This window comes from Lampetra planeri, chromosome 20 (genome assembly GCF_965212315.1).
Source record: "Lampetra planeri chromosome 20, kcLamPlan1.2.h2, whole genome shotgun sequence".
Lineage (NCBI taxonomy): Eukaryota > Metazoa > Chordata > Hyperoartia > Petromyzontiformes > Petromyzontidae > Lampetra > Lampetra planeri.
In genome coordinates this window covers 4119467-4136531 of record NC_136126.1, presented here as the reverse complement: position 1 = coordinate 4136531, position 17065 = coordinate 4119467, and the positions used below count along the sequence as shown (strand labels likewise).

General features: G+C 43.5%; 1 protein-coding gene and 1 long non-coding RNA gene across 18 annotated transcripts in view; one reads left to right on the top strand and one right to left on the bottom strand.

Moving 5' to 3' along the window:
- LOC144724293 (dynamin-1-like) overlaps positions 1-17065 on the top strand; it is a 58315-nt gene that overhangs the window by 26122 nt on the left and 15128 nt on the right. For 9 of the 17 annotated variants that reach the window (XM_078603292.1, XM_078603291.1, XM_078603290.1 and 6 more), the window contains 4 exons: positions 85-120; positions 2202-2315; positions 11349-11461; positions 12539-12650. In XM_078603292.1, coding sequence (XP_078459418.1) covers positions 85-120; positions 2202-2315; positions 11349-11461; positions 12539-12650 — 375 coding nt within the window. The remainder of the gene's footprint in view (positions 1-84; positions 121-2201; positions 2316-11348; positions 11462-12538; positions 12651-17065) is intronic. The other 8 variants (XM_078603294.1, XM_078603295.1, XM_078603296.1 and 5 more) reach the window with 1 other exon arrangement.
- On the bottom strand, positions 4872-5798 carry LOC144724295 (uncharacterized). The gene is made up of 2 exons (XR_013586461.1): positions 5537-5798; positions 4872-5259 (listed from the first exon to the last, which is right to left on the bottom strand). It is a non-coding gene; the product is annotated as an uncharacterized LOC144724295 (long non-coding RNA).

Genomic DNA, 17065 nt, shown 5'->3' with positions numbered 1-17065 from the left:
CCCCTTACGCCTTACATAATCCTTTGCAATGAGGTCACTTGGGCTCAATGGGCATGATCAGTTTTCGTGTTGTACTTTTTCCAGCTGCAGGGTGCCCGCCCCTCTCTTCCAGAGCAAATTGTATGAGCTAAGTAAAGCTTGTAAATGTCTGCCCCCTCGCTATTAACTTGCGTTTAGCCCGAGTCTATGCGCAGCGGCTCCCGTCTTTGCTACAGCTGATTCCAGGATGATTGAGCATTGATCGATGAAGCCACGTTTATAGAAAGTGTATTAAGAGGACCAATTTAGGCTCAGAGGCGACCGAATTGCAGTTCTCTCCCCCCCCCCTGCATACCACAGCTGTATCAAAGCCCTGTGGCTGTCTCCCTGCCCTCTAACAACCAGCGCAAGCCCACAGTTGTTCTAATATTTTAACGTACAAATGGCTATACTGGCTCCTGCCTACTTCATGCCTTAAAATGTCTTATTGCGTATTAATGAGAAACTAACCAGCCTCCATCGAAAAAGTGGCTTTTCGTTAACCAACTAACCAAAAGGCTTTGAGTTTATTAAAGTTCATTTTGCATGCCCTTACAAGACTAACCATAAAAACGTTAGCCCTGCTTCATCACAAATTCTAGACAATACATCATTGTCTTGTCCAAAGGTATATATTTTTTTCTAAACCAAATGAAGACTTGGGGTTATTATCATTATCTAATAGGCATTCTCCATTGAGTAAATTAACATTGAAAAAATACATTTTATTTTCATCCACCACCCTTCACTCACCTCCAATCAAAGGTCCTTGGAGATGGGGTGTGTATGAACTACATATGTGATTACAGGTCAACTCGACATCACCACTTGTGGCTCGTTTACACGGACTGCCTGTTTGTACTGCGGATAAATATGAGACAGGATTGGGCAGTGATTTCATCCATGCCTCGGCAGCAGGGCACAGTGGTCACGCTTATGGAGAGTGTTGTTTTGTCGAACGTTTAACATCTGCAAGTAAGCAGACATGCTTAACCAAGTCCCCAGCTAACACTGGACACATGACCTGAAGGGGCAAGTGGTAAGATTGGTCAAGTTTTTTTTATTTTGTTTTTGGAATGGAAAATTCCAAACACTGCCCCAATTCCCCCCCTCCCCCCACCAATTCCCCTGCCATCTCTCACACCCTGACAAGTTAAACGGTCAAACAATCTTGGCATCACAAACTCTGAAAGTGAAAGCAAATGAATGAATAAATAAATGACGATTGAAATGGGGTACACGTAGGAGAGTGTATAGATGTCACGTTTTGAGTTCACCTTTGGTTGAGCCGCATTCTTTTTTTGGACATTGTGTGTGTGTGTTATGTTTTCAGCATTGTGTGTTGTAGAAAGGCTTCCACGTGTGTGTTCAGTCTTTAGTTAACATAGTTTCATGATATTAAAATCTACGTGGATCATTGTCAGATGTAGCACAGTAGCATTTGCTTATGTTGCCGACATTACTGTGTTTTTAATATGTGCATTCCATGATTGTAGTGTTCTCTGTTAGGTAGTGCATAGGAAGTGGCCATTATTAAACATAAATGTTTGGTAATTTGAGAAAAGAACAGGACTTGGTAAATTATCCAAAGCAACTTATTGAAGCAATTGCCCTTTATTGCACTAGCAGATGCTAATGTTTACTAGACATTTTATACCACTGCATTTTACATCAATTCATAACAATCAGACATTGTTGCCAAGTTCTATGTGTTTTTCTAAGTGAATTATCACTTATTTTTTTGCATTGAAACGTGGCTGTTAAAATAATGTTTTGTTTTACTAAAAGAAGGTATTTCATGAGTGACATGCCCCATCGCTGTACAATTCAAATACAGCTGTCACTCGGAGGACCTGTTGTCAGGGCCGCCCAGATTGGTGACAGGGTGGTGGTGGGGGTGGCCGGGAATTTGCTCTCACAAAATAGGGCCCCGCAACAACAACAATGTTTTTTTTTTGTTGCTCATAAACAAGGGGGGGGCGCCCTTCGTGGAATTCTGTCCTGGGCCTCCATGCCCACCCTGGGCCTTCGGGAACCTCTTGAGCAGCCCTGCCTGCAGACGTCGCCATGATTTGTGTATGCCGCTGATGATCGTTTTGGAACTCATCACCACCGTTGTGCCATGCTTTCCGTTGTACCTTCCTTGCCCATGGTCCTTATCCCTTACCTGCGAACCTTTGTAGGTGATCAGAAAGGGCTGGCTCACAATTAACAACATTGGCATCATGAAAGGTGGCTCGAAGGAGTACTGGTTTGTGCTGTCCGCCGAAAGTCTCTCCTGGTACAAGGATGAGGAGGTACGTTCTCCTCCGCACCTACTCGTGTGTGTCGTGCTTGTGTGTGTGTGCGTGCGTGCACATGCCCAACCCTCTATATATGTTAATCTTGGTTGCATTCACACGTGTTTGTATATCCCCACAGCATGCTGGCTGTGCGCATCATAAAGGTTTCTCAAGTACCCTCATGGGGTGGAGAAAATACAAGCGTTTGCTGTGTGGGCCGTGCTAAAATGCAAACATTTAACGTGTGTACAGATGGTGGAATTGTTGATTCATTTTAATGTTGGTGCTGCTGCTGCAATGTGTTCAATTGTGAAATGTGCTTTTTTTTGTCTGGAGTATGTCACAGATCTGTTACCATTACCGTTTGAGAGCATTTTGAGACAGGAAGTTTGTATAGCCAGAATACCTGGAACCAATGCAGAGAATTAACAACAGTGTATATATTACAGCTTATCACAATACGTTACTTTGGCCACATTTCAGGGGTTTTTTTTCCCAAGCTGTGCAGTCTTCCATCCATGACTCCTTTGTGAAGGTTTTGTAACCATAATTGACCTCTAAATATGGTTATCTCATGATTCTCGCAGGCTGAAGATGCTCGCTTGCTTTGATTTGTCACCAGTTCACAAATGATGTGGTTGGACTGCACCGCAAAGGTCATTTTGAATTTGGCCATTGCGGAGGTGTTTCTTTGTCCCCGTGCCTTTCAAATCATGCACCCTGGGGTACAATGACAATTTCCTGAGTGCGCGCTTACTGTTTATCAGTGCACGGCCAGGCGTGATGTGTGGTGAAATCACTTGCTCTATTTCGCCCTCGTCAGGTGAGAGGCGGCGTGGTGGCTCCTGGATTATTGGATGACTAAAATTGACAGTGTTCATAATGTATGCCGCTATAGCAAGGATATATTTAGGCTATCTCAAGAATATTGTTGCGTGAATTGAATTCAAATGATGACAGTGGGCTGTAATTCTTTTGTTTTATAGTACTGTATCTCTCCTTACCTGTTGTCGCAATGATTACTGACCTCACCCTTGTGGTTTGATATCGCAAGTCTGCACGTTCAGATACATCTCAGCTGCTTTGTTTTAATCTTTTTAAAATTCTCTCCGATAAAACCCGATATATTTTTTTATGATAAACCCTTTCATTTAAACCAGTTTGTCGTTTTGGATTGTAAAAGCACAAATAAGAAAAAAAAACTCCCATCATCTTTGGTGGGTAACCAGCAGTTGTTAACCAGACAATGATTTTTCCATCGCGAAGACTCTGCACAGTTTATTTTGGCGACTGTGCGCTTTAAATTGTGATCTTTCCACTGAAAGTCACACAAATTGTGCTTTGTTACATGGTGAGAAGAAAGGAATGTATAAACGGCACAATATTTGTGGTGAGGTTCAGCCCAAGTGCACCCCGCACGGAGGCCTCACGAGGAACCAGCCAGAGAGGCAGAGAGGAAAGGGAGAGGGGGAGGAAAGACAGGAAATTGTTCAGCAGAAAGAAAAGCAAACTGCTCACTCTTCTGAGAATGGCTCATTTTATTCCCCCCTCCTCCTCCTTCCATGATTTAGGTTGATTTTTTTACAGTGAGCTGCAACGATTGAGAGATATTCCATATTTATAGCATTTGTTGAGACTATGCCTCTTATTTACATTTTGTCTTGAGAATCTGTCAAAGTTAATCCACAAAGCCCATAGATAACTATGGCAGTAAAGGATTGCTGCAGAAGTTAAACATCTGCTCCCTCCTCCTTCAAACATGCAGTCCAAGCTGTCTAATGTCATTTTCCTTTGTTCTTCTTAAGTTACGTAGCTTTATCATGACATTTTCCCCCCCACAAATTAATACACTTAAAACTTTCCCTTTCTTTGCGTTACTTTATAACATCAGAAAATGTGCGTGTACACCGAGTAGTATATCTCGAAAAATGAATACTGCGAAAACAAGTAAAAAAAAAATCACATATTTCACGAGGCATTTTCAAAATATATTTTTATTTTGTCACAACTCATAATAAAAAGCACGACTCTAGTGGACGCATTCAATTGTTTTAGCGACTCGTAAAGCATCCCCGAGTGCGGTTAAGTAACTAGCCGTTTTGAAAGTGGAGCTATCTCATGAATAGCATATGTGGTCTCGTAATTGCCTTGTGCACCCACTGGGGAGCTACATTGTTGATGAGCTGTGGAGGAGAACACTGCAGGCGTTGGGTTTGGAGGTCTTCTTTGGGGATGCCCATGGGGGTCAGGGTTCGGCTGGGAGTGTGCGTTTCCTTAACCCCCACCACAGACTCTCTCAGAAAAAGCAACTTGAGAGAGAAAAAAAATCAACGTCTCCCTTTGTGGTTTTTGCGTTGTTGTTGTGATAAAAAAACAAAAATACCTTCTAGATTTGAAATACCCTTTGCCCATTCTTCTTTGCGTCATTGGAGGAAAGTTTAATTTTGCAAACTTTAAAAAGTTTTTTTGGTTATCAACTAGACAAAATCATTTGTAATTTTTCAGCAGTTATGTAAAATCACACCTCATTACCTTTTAGTTGTGAAAAAACAAACAATAAACTTTTCAGACTTGAGTTATTAACTCTGTTTTATTTTGCCGATTTCACAACATGAACACAGAATCCAAAATATGTTGACATTTACTAACAACGAAACTGCAAAAAGACTGAAATTATTGCTACGTTGCTATATCTACTGATAACGAGCAATGGAATCGTACAACAACAAAACTGGTCCGTGAAGTGATTTTCCTTACAACAGAGTCATAGTTTTTGAGATGAATGGCCGTGCTCAGTCTAACCAATGTGCAGACTACTGTACAACATTAACCTCCTGAACAGGTAGTCTGAACACTGGGGAGACGGAACGGCAATTCTTCATCTTGTCTTCATCGCTGGTGCCCTCTTCAATTCGTTATAGTTTTTCCACCGCCACCAAGCAGAATGTCATTGCGTCTGCTGTAAGAAGATGAGAAAATAACCCGCAAGAAAAAACAAAATTGAACAAAACGCAAAGGCTAGAATTCATTCGGAGCTCCGTAAATTGTGCGGCATATTTAGCGCTCAAATACCCGTACCATGCAGAGTTCGCTAAACCCGTCTTCGCGTCTACCGCAAGCTGAAAAGCAGACGTCGTGAATCTCTTTTAAAGTGCAGCGCCAATGACCGAAATCCGCGCGAGCGTAACAAAAGAGAAGCAGAGGCGAAAATGTGAGCTGCCTTCGTCGCAACCAACCTGGGGGAAGAGCGCGCAAAAGGAGCACTCGCTGCTGCCCGAGCGCGAGGCACCCGGGCTCCCGACCGGGCCACGCAAACGGGGGCAGCGAGCGCTCCCGTCTCCTCCTCCTCCTCCTCGCGAGCCACCCGGGGTTGCTGGTGGTCCGTCTTAAGATGGAGTGAGGGAAAGTCTCATGGCCGACGACTCTCCGAGTGAAGTCGCAGATGTGCTGCGACGACGTGGCACGGCCCAGCTGATTGGTTCATGCTGCTTTGTGGTTAACCCCTTATTTCCCCCCCCTCCCCTGCGCTTTTCCATTATTTCCATATGTTAGCAGGACGTACTCGAGTTTCCTAAAATTCCTTTTAAAAAGGTATATTACCCCGGAATGCTCGTCCTGCATACAGTGCAGGAAGCCAGAACTCTGAGTCAATTATTTGATTTCGTATTTACGCCTATTTTTATTTCAGACAAATTTTAATAAGAAATTTACAGATTAACTTTGTGGCTCCACACCTCGCAGAATCGCACACATGTGCTTGTGAGCCACCATATGTTACACACGCACCCGCAAAATCATGCCTATGGAATCCTGACCCTTAAAAAATAAAATGTTTAGCTCGGTGCGCGGAGACAAACGTTAATCTCGTCGACCGCTTTCAAACTTTTTCCTTCCATTTTGCATGCGTGTCCTTTTCCCTCTCGGTAAATCCACAGCATCTACAAAAATGGGTTAAACTGCTCACAGTTTACAGGAAATGTGTCAGCGCCGGTATGACCAATAGTAAGACGCACAGGCTCCAAATGATCCCCCACCCCAATTCAAGCATCTCTGGGGACAAGGGAAGTAAACTGAAGGCCTCCAGCACCCCCTCACCCACCCCCCTCCTCACCAAACCCCCCAACTCGCAAGCCCAAGCCACCGCTGAGCTTGGCAGGAGGTTTTCAAGTAATGGTTTCCAGATGTCCCGAGTTTCTTGTCTTGAACTCTGGATTCTTGCGGAGGCTTTTCTTGTGGCCTGCTGCTTAGCGGTAAGATATAGTACAAAATAAGTGGCCCACTATATATTTTTTAGTTAATTTTGACAGTGCCTTATATGTAAAGTAAAGATTTAAATCTGAGGGTAACGCCCACATGGAAAGATGGAATTCTGTAATGTCTCCACATCCTTTAGAACTGCCGTGGGCAAACACTCTAAAAATAAATGTGGAAAATGTGTCAGAAAAAGTAAAGCTTTGGAGAGTTATGCCGTACGTAAATGTATCCTATGCTCAGCTGGTGCTTATGAGCATGCCTGTTGGCACAAGAGAACATTAACGGGCGCTTTCGAAACCTACGCCTTCCCCCATCCCACCCCCACTTTATTACGTTATTAAATGTGTCGCCGGTATATTTATTTGATGTGATTATATATATATTCCCCGTATTTAGCGCTTTCATAAGACGCAAGACTGTGTTGCAGCCCAACAGCAGTAGTTGGAATGAGCAGAGATATGTTGGTAAAGAATTAGGGGGAAAAGTCGGCCCCATTATTTGAGTGATTGTGCTGCAGCTTTTTATCGGTACGAGTTGCTCAAACTTTGAGCGGGTTGTGTTTATAAGAGAACCTAATTGAGCCAGAGGATTTTTTTTTACTTCAAGTTTACGTTTCCTATAGGTTTCCTTCTTGGAGGACAGACAGGGGCACAGAACTGCCTGCCCCCCGCCGTAGGCTGAGAAATTATTCATTCGACGTTACGAGTCGAACTTAAAACAAATTTTGACCCATTACTGGCGCTCGGAAAGGTTTGAGAATGGCAATATAATGCTCAGATTCATTATTACTACTACTTTAATCAACCTCGATCTATTCACCACTGGATGAAGGCCCCTTCACAAGCCGTTGCCTTTCTCTTACGTTCTTGCAAGGCAACGATTCATCCGGCTCCATTGCATGAGATCGTTTCAACGCTCCATCTCCACGGTGTACGTCCTCTTGGTCGTATTCTCTCATTGGGCTGCCACTCTGTCATTAGTCTCAACCATCTGCTTTTATCTACTCCTACTACTATGCACATAATACAAAAAAAATCTTGCAATGAATTTGCTTCGAGTACAAAAAATTGGGGCGATGTTTATTAGATCATGTTTACCAGTACTGGTGCGCTCTGTTCATGGGCACATTTGTAGGGGCGTTCCGGGCACTGCGATCAGTGTATGGATGTACTGGTGCATTGATTCTTAAGCTTACACGATACACGTGCCGAAATCGCGTGATTTATTTTTGGTTTTGTACGTCGCGTGGTTGGAGCGGTGGCGCTGTGGTTAGCACGCACCATGAACCCTGTGACCCGACTTAGCTTAGCGGCCACGGCTAACGTCGTGACTCTTTGAGCGATATCCGAACCCGTCCTGGGTGCCCCTTCGCACACCAGCACAGCCCAGCTCGGTGAAGAAGGGTCAGACATCCCCCACGGTTGAGACGTGGATTGTGGGGGGTCTTCAGTTGTGATTTAGTTTTTATATATACGTTGTATGTAATGGGTTCCCATGACCCCTGCAGCTGCTGGAGGCTGCAACGTTAAACCAGTGTTAAAACAAAAAAAGTTATTGATTCTAGAATCGAATCGTGACATTTCATGGAATCGCTAGGGAGGTTTGAACGATTAACACCCTCGGTTACCAGCACCGCAGTTACGTGATCCACATCACATTGGTACAATTTATAATGGCACAGCATGCGATTAAAAATTAAATGGTGTTTTAGAGTATCAGTGTGTAACAAATGCTGCGCCTACGTGGCATGTGCTGCCACCTGCAGTGTGCAGTTGGTCTGAAAGCTACTTAAGGTGCATTTTATAAACAATCGAACTAACACTGCAGTGAAATGATTCAATAAGATGCATCAAATGGCAATTGTATATTTTGTGTGATTCTAACTGAGAATAGGGGCTTTAATGATACTGGAGTTCTTATGAGAAGAATGTTTTTCTAACGGCTCTTGTGAGTGTCGAGTTACGGTCGTGGCGCGTCTCGGATATGAAAAAGTTTGTGTTTCAGCGCTACCATTGTAGTTTGGGACTTTTAATGCCATTACCTGTTTGAGCATTGCCCTCGCAGGCTGTCTAAAATATATTTTTATTTGGCCCCCTGGTTTGTGTATGCGTCCCATTTGAAGTCACATGTGCAGAAAGAGCCAGACTGAGAGAAAAACAGACTCACAGGAAGTGATACATAACTTGTTGGCTTCTTGCCCCCGTCACATGAGAGGAAAGGGGGAAAGCGATCGTTGCAGAAACTGCAGAAGTCCACTCTGTGCAGGTTCCGTGTGGGGGAAACGCGCAGTGTGGAGGAATGCGTTTCATTAACGTTGTTTGTGTCCATAAGCTTAGTTGATGACATGCTGCCATTGGTGTAACGGTTGGCACACTTGGCTTGCAATCCAGAGGTCACGGGTTCAATTCGATCTCCTGGCGCGGCAGCTGGACTAACTGGCAAGTTTTTAGCAAATCCTAGTCCGCCCCCCCCCCTCCCCGTCTCTGTCCACACAGCGGTATAAATGGCTGTGCCACATTGAGTCGGTCGGCGGGTTCGCCCGCATGTGGTGTGCAGCCACCCCCACCACTTCCAAGAGTGTCTGGCTGGCGCGGAAGAGTAGGCCAAAATATACTTCAGAAGGACTGTCTTACACTTCTCGTGAGAGTCCTTTCCGCCAGCAGCGGTGCGAACAAGTAATTCCAGGGCTGCATCTTGACCATTACTTAGTTTGTCCCTCATCAATCATAGCTGCAGCAGCCAAACTGGAATTGATAACACTGTGAGAGCAATCATGACATTTTGTTTATTGCCTGCACTTGGATAATTCAATTGTTGTCGTGTTCGAATACATTTTCACATTTTTTTCGGCTAATATATTTCTTTGTGAGCATGTTGACTTCATTAAATGTAAATGTCACGTATCTACTTACTTTTTCATAGTTTATGTATAAATGGGGGTTGTAGCAGTGGAGCAGTTGTTAATGCACTGCCCTATGAACCTGGCAACCTGAATTTGATTCCCGGCCACAACTGATGCCAGTGGGGAGTGATTAACGAACTAGTTATGTGTGTTCCCCCTTAACCAACTTGCACTGACCAGAGGGGGTGAAGTATGTTGAAAACATATCCCCATGACCAACACAGTGTTAGGCAGGCTTTCATTTCGTAGTGGATTAACAAACGGCCACCCGTACATTTGTAGGTGACGAAAAATGTATTTGTGAATAACGCTTCCATCTAGACTCCCCATCGTTGAGTAAAAAAATTCTCGAGGATAGTCTGAGGGTGGTGGAGATAAACAGGAAATGTTGGCAAGGATTCTTGGCTTTTGGCCACCGGAAGAGGGCCAGACCAGGAGGAATTCCAGGCAGATATGGAAAAAAGTGTCAGATACTAAATGTGCATAAGAAGAGAGAGAGAGAGAAAAAGAGGGTACGACATGCTGGCATCGTCAAGGCCAAGTGTCTCTCTACTTTTTTTTTGGTTTGAAACGAGCGCATGCGCTCTTGCTGCCCGCCCCAGAGTGCCACGGGTAGCACGTACTTTTTTTGAGGCTCTAGTTCTTGAGCTTTTTAAAACCCATGGCAAATCTTAGATTCTCTAAGTGTCTCTCCGTCCTCTTAGGAGCAATGTTCTTTTGAGTTATAAATGTGTAATGTGGTTTAAAAAAAATATCAAAGGTGTCTTTTAAGAGTTTAGCTTTGGCTGCTCGCAACTTAATTCTCAGATTAAAAAAATGGAAATTTCCACCATTGCCCAAAAAATAGCTGACAGTTACAGGCGTGGTTTATGGAGACCTGATCACCTTGTTTTTAAAGTCTGTTGAACGTTCCATCGTGCTTTTTCTGGCCAAGCGAAGACGATATATTTTAATAGGTTTGTGTTAATCATCGCAATTTAACAAAGGGTTTAAACGGTTCCAATTAATGCAGAAATTGTTCTGGGGTCTCGCAGGAGAGCCTGCAAGCGGGAGGGGGGGGTGAAAAATGAAACTAGCAACCGGTGAATTTCATTACCTATATGCATACTGTACAGAAAGACTGAGTAAAAAGACAGACTTTCAGACGTAGACCGGAAAGCGTAGGCTGCTGGCAGGCGACCCAACGGCGAGTCAGAACCAGATGGAAAATGTTGCCGTTACAAACTGTTTGGATAATGCAGCTCTACGGCTGCCTGGGAGCCATAGCCGCTTGCTTGGATTTGTTGTCCGCTGGTGGTTCACTCTTTGTTGTTTATTAAACAATAACCGTCCACTCTTGTCTCAGACACGGCGAAGGCATTTCTTTCCCTCCGGGAATATATATTTTTTTACACGAGAATCTACATTTCAAACCGCTGACGAATTTTTTTTTTAAGAGTTCCCGGCCTTTTCCTCCTCACCAAAAAAAAAATCGACTAATTGCGTCTTGACTTTTAGAATCGTGGTAATTGTAGCTGGGTTTTTCTTTGTCTCCCTATGGTAAAACTTAACAGCCACCACACACTGTGTACCTCTGTGTTCGTGCATAATGGTTATTTTCTGACTATTACATATTTTTACGCTGTGCATTTGAAAAAAAAAATAGTTTCACTGTACTCCACGTCTGTTTTCATGTTATAATTATTGTTGAGCACTTCACGATACATCTTTACGTTGTGGTTCCCTCACTGCCCCCCCCCAACTCTCCCCTGCCCTGCCCTTTGTTAATGAGACCTGTCATTACCCCAACGCCGTTTGAGCACAAAGAGACCCCAGTTTCTGGTAAGAATAACATTAGGTCATGTGTGTCCTTTGATTAACGCTGTTTGTGGCATGCGCTGTACGTTTCGCAGGAGAAAGAAAAGAAGTACATGCTTCCGCTGGACAACCTGCAGCTGAGGGACATGGAGAAGGGCGGGTTCATGTCCAGCAAGCACATATTTGCCATCTTCAACACGGAGCAGAGGTTAGACGATGATTTTGTCTGAAGAGACAACTCCCATTTTCAAAGCATTTTGTACGCAAGATACGCGATACAGTTCGACATGGCAGCTTCCGGCTCACCGGAGACGCGGATATGTGGTTATCTCTGGAAAATGACGTTTTATACACCATGCGCAAATAGGTTACTGGTAAAAAAATATGTGCAAACGCTCAAAATGTGGCGAAAAATGCATCACTCTGCTTGCGGAAGTGCAAATGCAGACGAGGTTAAGAACACGTTGCTGAATGCGAAAAGGGTCGGATTTGTGAATGTCAACAGAGGTTACAGTTCCAACGAGCAGCAATGGGTGCGGGCGGAGACGCCAGCATGGGTATGTGATGTTATACTGTATTATACAAACAAAGGTGGATTTTGCGGTCCTGGATCTCAATTGAAGATGCCATGTGTCCCATCTGAGTTCTTTTTTGACCGTGAAGACCTGCAAATCCATGCCTTGTTGGGGGAAACGAATTTGTTAAAAATAGCGTGTGCCGTATAGTAACTTTCCTTTACCTCGGAACCATTCATCACGATTAACCAGCGGTCGCTCGTCTTCATCCGTGAGAATGTCTTGTCGAAACGAGTACAAGTTAACATCAAATTCGACTCTTACCAGCTATACACTATTGCAACAGCAGTGTGGGTCCGCACAGCCAGAGTTTGAACCCAACCCGGGAGGCACCTTCGCAGCGGCCTCCTGCTGCCTGCCCCAAAATGTGTGCGCACCGTTGGGAATTGTGGCTTGGTATCCCCCTGCCTCAAGTGTTGCCGTCGTGTATATTTTATTACTTTTATTTATGCTTGGCCTTCTGCTGTGCAGTGTCAGGGGAGCTCATGTGAGACAAATGGCGGCTGAGCAATTGGCCCATTATAGTTACAATAATGACAACAGACTTTTCCTCCTCGCACGTGTGTTTGTTTGCAAATGCGTTTCTGTATGTGGTGTGCGCGACAACGCTCGGCAGAACTGAATTTGCAGAGCACTCCGCCGGTGCGCATCTTCCACTCTCGGCTCTCTCGTGCGTGCGTGCGCGTTACTCCGTTTTGTGTCGCGCTTAGGAATGTGTACAAGGATTATCGGCAGCTGGAGCTGGCTTGCGAAGGCCAAGAGGAGGTGGACAGCTGGAAGGCCTCTTTCCTCCGTGCCGGAGTCTACCCCGAGCGCAGAACAGTAAGCGACCATAGATGACATACGCCTTTGCATGCTTACGCACACACGCGTCCCACGGAGGAACGTTAAAATCTGAAGGGAGAACGCTGGAAATGAACACGCGCGTTATTTTGAAACTCCTTTTTATGGCCCCTGTTTCCGTCCGCCTTCCCCCTCTTTCCCCCCCCTCTCCTTTTTTTTCAACAGCCACGTCAAGTTACCCAAATTGTGTTTCCATGTAGTTTGGTGACGATTCAACAGTGCATTTTTTAAATTATTATTTTCGATTCCCACAAACATTTGCCTGTTTAATGTTGCGTTGTTGGCCACGCATGGCCAACTCTTGTTTTTAATGTTTTGTTATCAAATTTATGCCAAAGACATTGTTATCTGTACAGATTGTGGATTAGCTCTTGACTCATGAGGAGCGGTGGCTTTTCTCATGCGGCGTGCCGTACATGAGCCTATACCAATATTATTTACATCCTTCCGAGCCAATTTAGAACGTTATTTATGAGTGGAAAATAACTCTTCATATCAACTTCATTTGGATTGCGGAGATGGTAAAGGGGCCTGTGTCCAAACCACTTGATGTGCCCGATCTCATCAGATCTCGGAAACTTAGCAGGTTTGAGGCAGGGTAGTGCTTGGATGGGTGACCACATGCATAGAACAGATGTTGTAGGCTGCTGCTGGCCTACTTTGTCAGCAGAGAGAGTGCAGAAAATTATAATTTTGTACTCTATAGTGTTGTCAACTTTTATGCCCGCCCGCCTTCACCAACCAGCGTGGTGAAGTACGGTCAAAAACGAACTTGCCCACTGTCGTTCGTGATTCGGAGATGGCGGCGGTATTTAAAACACGCCTCAACATGTGTTTATTCTCTGTTGTGATTCTCTGAATTCGCTTTTATTTGTCTTCATTTTTCACCCCTTGCCCTATGCTATTTTGTCTGCGACACACAGCGCCTTGAATACCGAGTAGAAAGGCGCTTTATACATGTAATTTGTTATAATTATTATTATGAACTGCAGTGTGTTAAAGAGTCCCTCATCCAGCAGTGGATTGATATCTTCACAATAGTGCAAATGGCAAGGGTTATCTTTGAATCTTGGGAGCGGTAATGGCTCCTATCTAAAGCAGGAGCAGCCTCGTTGCGCGTTAAGCTAGGGTTTTTTCTCGGCAATTTGAGCCTTTTTCATTTAGCATGGAAAAATAAACTAGCTGGGAATATATATACTTTTAAAAATGTGAATATAGATCGAATCTGTATCATCTTAACCTAATGGTAGTTGTAATCCCACCCTCTGTTCTGAAAGTATTTGCCGACCACCAACTGAATTTGAGAGTTGTAGTAATGTGAGGAGGCTTTTGTTACTGGATGACGGCCAACCTTCCTATGAGGGGGGTCTCCCTCATAGGCAGGTTGTGTTCTGTCTGCTGCCGAGCTGTAATGCGTCACGAGGGAGAGGGACTGATTCACGGACGTCTTTGCAGTCAGCCGCGGATGACAAACAAGACTCAAAATTGAAGAAATTAACGTGTTCTCCTTGCGCTTTATTTATGTGCATCGCGCATAGATGGCTGCACAAAATCGGTTTTAAACGTGACGAGCCGTGGACACGATCAGTAACTTAATATCTTCAACTTGTGCACGCAAATCGGGACGTCTGTAGGAAAGCGGCACGTCCTTCACACAAAGATAGGAAACACGGCCCTCGTTTATTCTCCTTGCAAATACGTTGAAGTGCATTATCAACTCGCAAGTACATTATGGTCTACCAAGCCGGGTTTTTTTAATGTGTGTTGACCACCATAAAAATGTGTGCTTGCGGTATTGGGGGAGTGGGTGGGGGGAAAGTTTTTAATGAGCTCATGTTGTTCCCCGCTCGTGGGAAATTTGTGTGGTTCGTGAGCGCCTTGGTGACTGATTGAGGCATTTTGGTGGGATTTGCGGCCTTTATAATGTGGCTTGCAAGTGCTCGGCATTCTTTTGGGAGCATGAAGCCACCGCTCGTCACAAGAGCTCTGCTCGCCCGCTGCCAGCAACTTGTATAAACATCCAGGCCAGATGTCTGCTGAACGTGCCGACCAACACAAACAATGGCTAAAAGGCACAATTATCATAGCTTGAATGAGCTCTTGACTTCCATTCCCGTGCAGTATTCCAACAGAACTTTCAATTAAACATTCTCGTCAGTTTTGTTTTTTTCTCTCGGTTCGATTGGCCAATAACCCTCATTCATTCTTAATAATTGTATTGTGAAATATCTGTGGACCATATCTAAGATGACATGAGAGAACAATGTGTAGACTCGAGTTGAGAGCGCTTCACATTTAAACCCTGAAATGGTACGTGGAAAGTTTTAAATCATCGTTCTCAAAAACAAAAAGCAGGTTTTCTTTTTCAAGAGAAACCAAACATTGGCCCAGTTTCTAGCTTGAAATGAATTAAATTAACAGTAAAATGAAAACACCTGCTTTTTTTCAAACATTCAAGAACAAAATAGCCACATTAACAGTCCAACAAGTAGTTGTGCGTAAACTTTTCCGTTCGCACGACGTCTACACAGTGGTTGGTAGCTTTGTAAGCCTGATGGCAAACTATTGCTTTCCTGTCGCCATACCTTTCTATTAAAAGATCCACATTTTCTGCGCTTGCTGTTATTTTTTTGCCCCATTGGATCTGTATCTCTTTTTGCACAAGAGTGCGTTAGTGGACATTTCCATCGCATCACCTCTGCAGTTTCATTGATATGATGTGTGCCTAACACACACAAACACACATGATGCAAATGTTTAATTGAAAGAAATGCATAATAAAGGTTTTTTTTGTATACCATGCACTGATAGATAATATCTGTGTTTACATTACATAAATGTCCCTCATTAGTTGAATGTTCAACAATTCATAGTGTAATTATCGGCAGTGCAGTAGTTCAATTGCACTTGCCAGTGTTATCAGAATCTTTTTACTAGAATCTTTACTTGGACTGGAGGAATCCATTGGCTGTTGTTTGCAGCCAAAGCAAAACCTGCACAGGCTCTTTGCCATATGCTTGTGTCGTGTACGTTTGTTGACGGACAGTTAGCCTCGTCGTTTGTGCAAGATATATTGCTGTACGTTACCGTGTGTGTTTCCGTTTGTATTCTGTCAATGAAAAAGGTACTGCCTATATCCACTTCCAGCCCTTTGTAAATCCACTGCTGGATGAAGCCTCCCCCCTGCCCATGTCGGGGCTGTTTGACCATACTTCACCGCGCATATATCCATGCGGCGTTGGTGAAGCGTGGTTAGTGATATCCGAAGTGGTCTGTGGCCTTCATTCCCTATATTTATGTGCCTTGAACATATAGGGGAAGCCATGTCTACATATGGGAAAACAACCCTGTGACCTTCAGCGATGCATGGGGTGGCCTTCATCCAGCAGTGGATCAACAAATTGTTGTAACATTTTTAATAGGCCTTCCTGCAATGGATTTGACACATGGTAAAAAAAAAATGTAATTGACACATCATACTATCAGATTAGGATTTACTGTGAGCCAAGTATATTTCTACATTTGCTGATGCATATGAGTAGTTCCACGGCAAAAAAAATGACTTGTCAAGGGTAGTGCTTTGAGAAAGCATGTTTATCAAAACATCGGCATTCAAAGTGATTTTGTTTGAGTTGGTACACTAACATTATTGTTATGGTGTCTTATTTATCCAAAATGGAAAACATAAATACTATTGGCATATGTTTCAAAGAAAGTCATTATCCAAATTCTGAAATGTCATAAAATGTGAAGTTATTTCATTTGTATTGAAAACTTGTGAAAGAAAATGTGGAACTTAAATTTTTTGGACTTTTATATAAAACACTTTATAGTCTATTGTTTATGGGTTTTTATAAACTAAATAGGTTTTTTGTTCATGCGACTGCTTACAAACTAGATGCAGTTTTTGGTCTTATTTCCACGTCAAGCATTGTCTTGCACTGTTAGTGTGCAATTGGATATGAACTCGTTCACATTGCACATTTTCTAATCAAATGGCATAAAAAAATCTATTTTTCTGCTTTCGCACTTTCATTCAGGTTAACGTATGTCGCTTTCAGGCTGCAGTCGCATACTTTGCTGCGACATTGAAAATGCTTTTCTATTTTTTTCTTTGTCACAAAGTGTCATTGGGCTGTAAAGACTTATCGGCCATATCTGGCGCTCTGGGGAATTTCATCTGTTTTGTCTAAAGACGTCTTGTAAACACTGCGCATGGCCCTATTTTTTGCATCAAAAACGCTAAACTCTGTTAAACAGCTTTCACGGAGCAAGGACCAAGTAAGTTTGGTTGCATGCCAGGTTGCAGCAAGCTTGCTACATTCTTTCCATTGCCATTTAATAGATTATGATTTTGACAGTGCCAAAAAATATTAAATTTAAAGTTTTTTTTC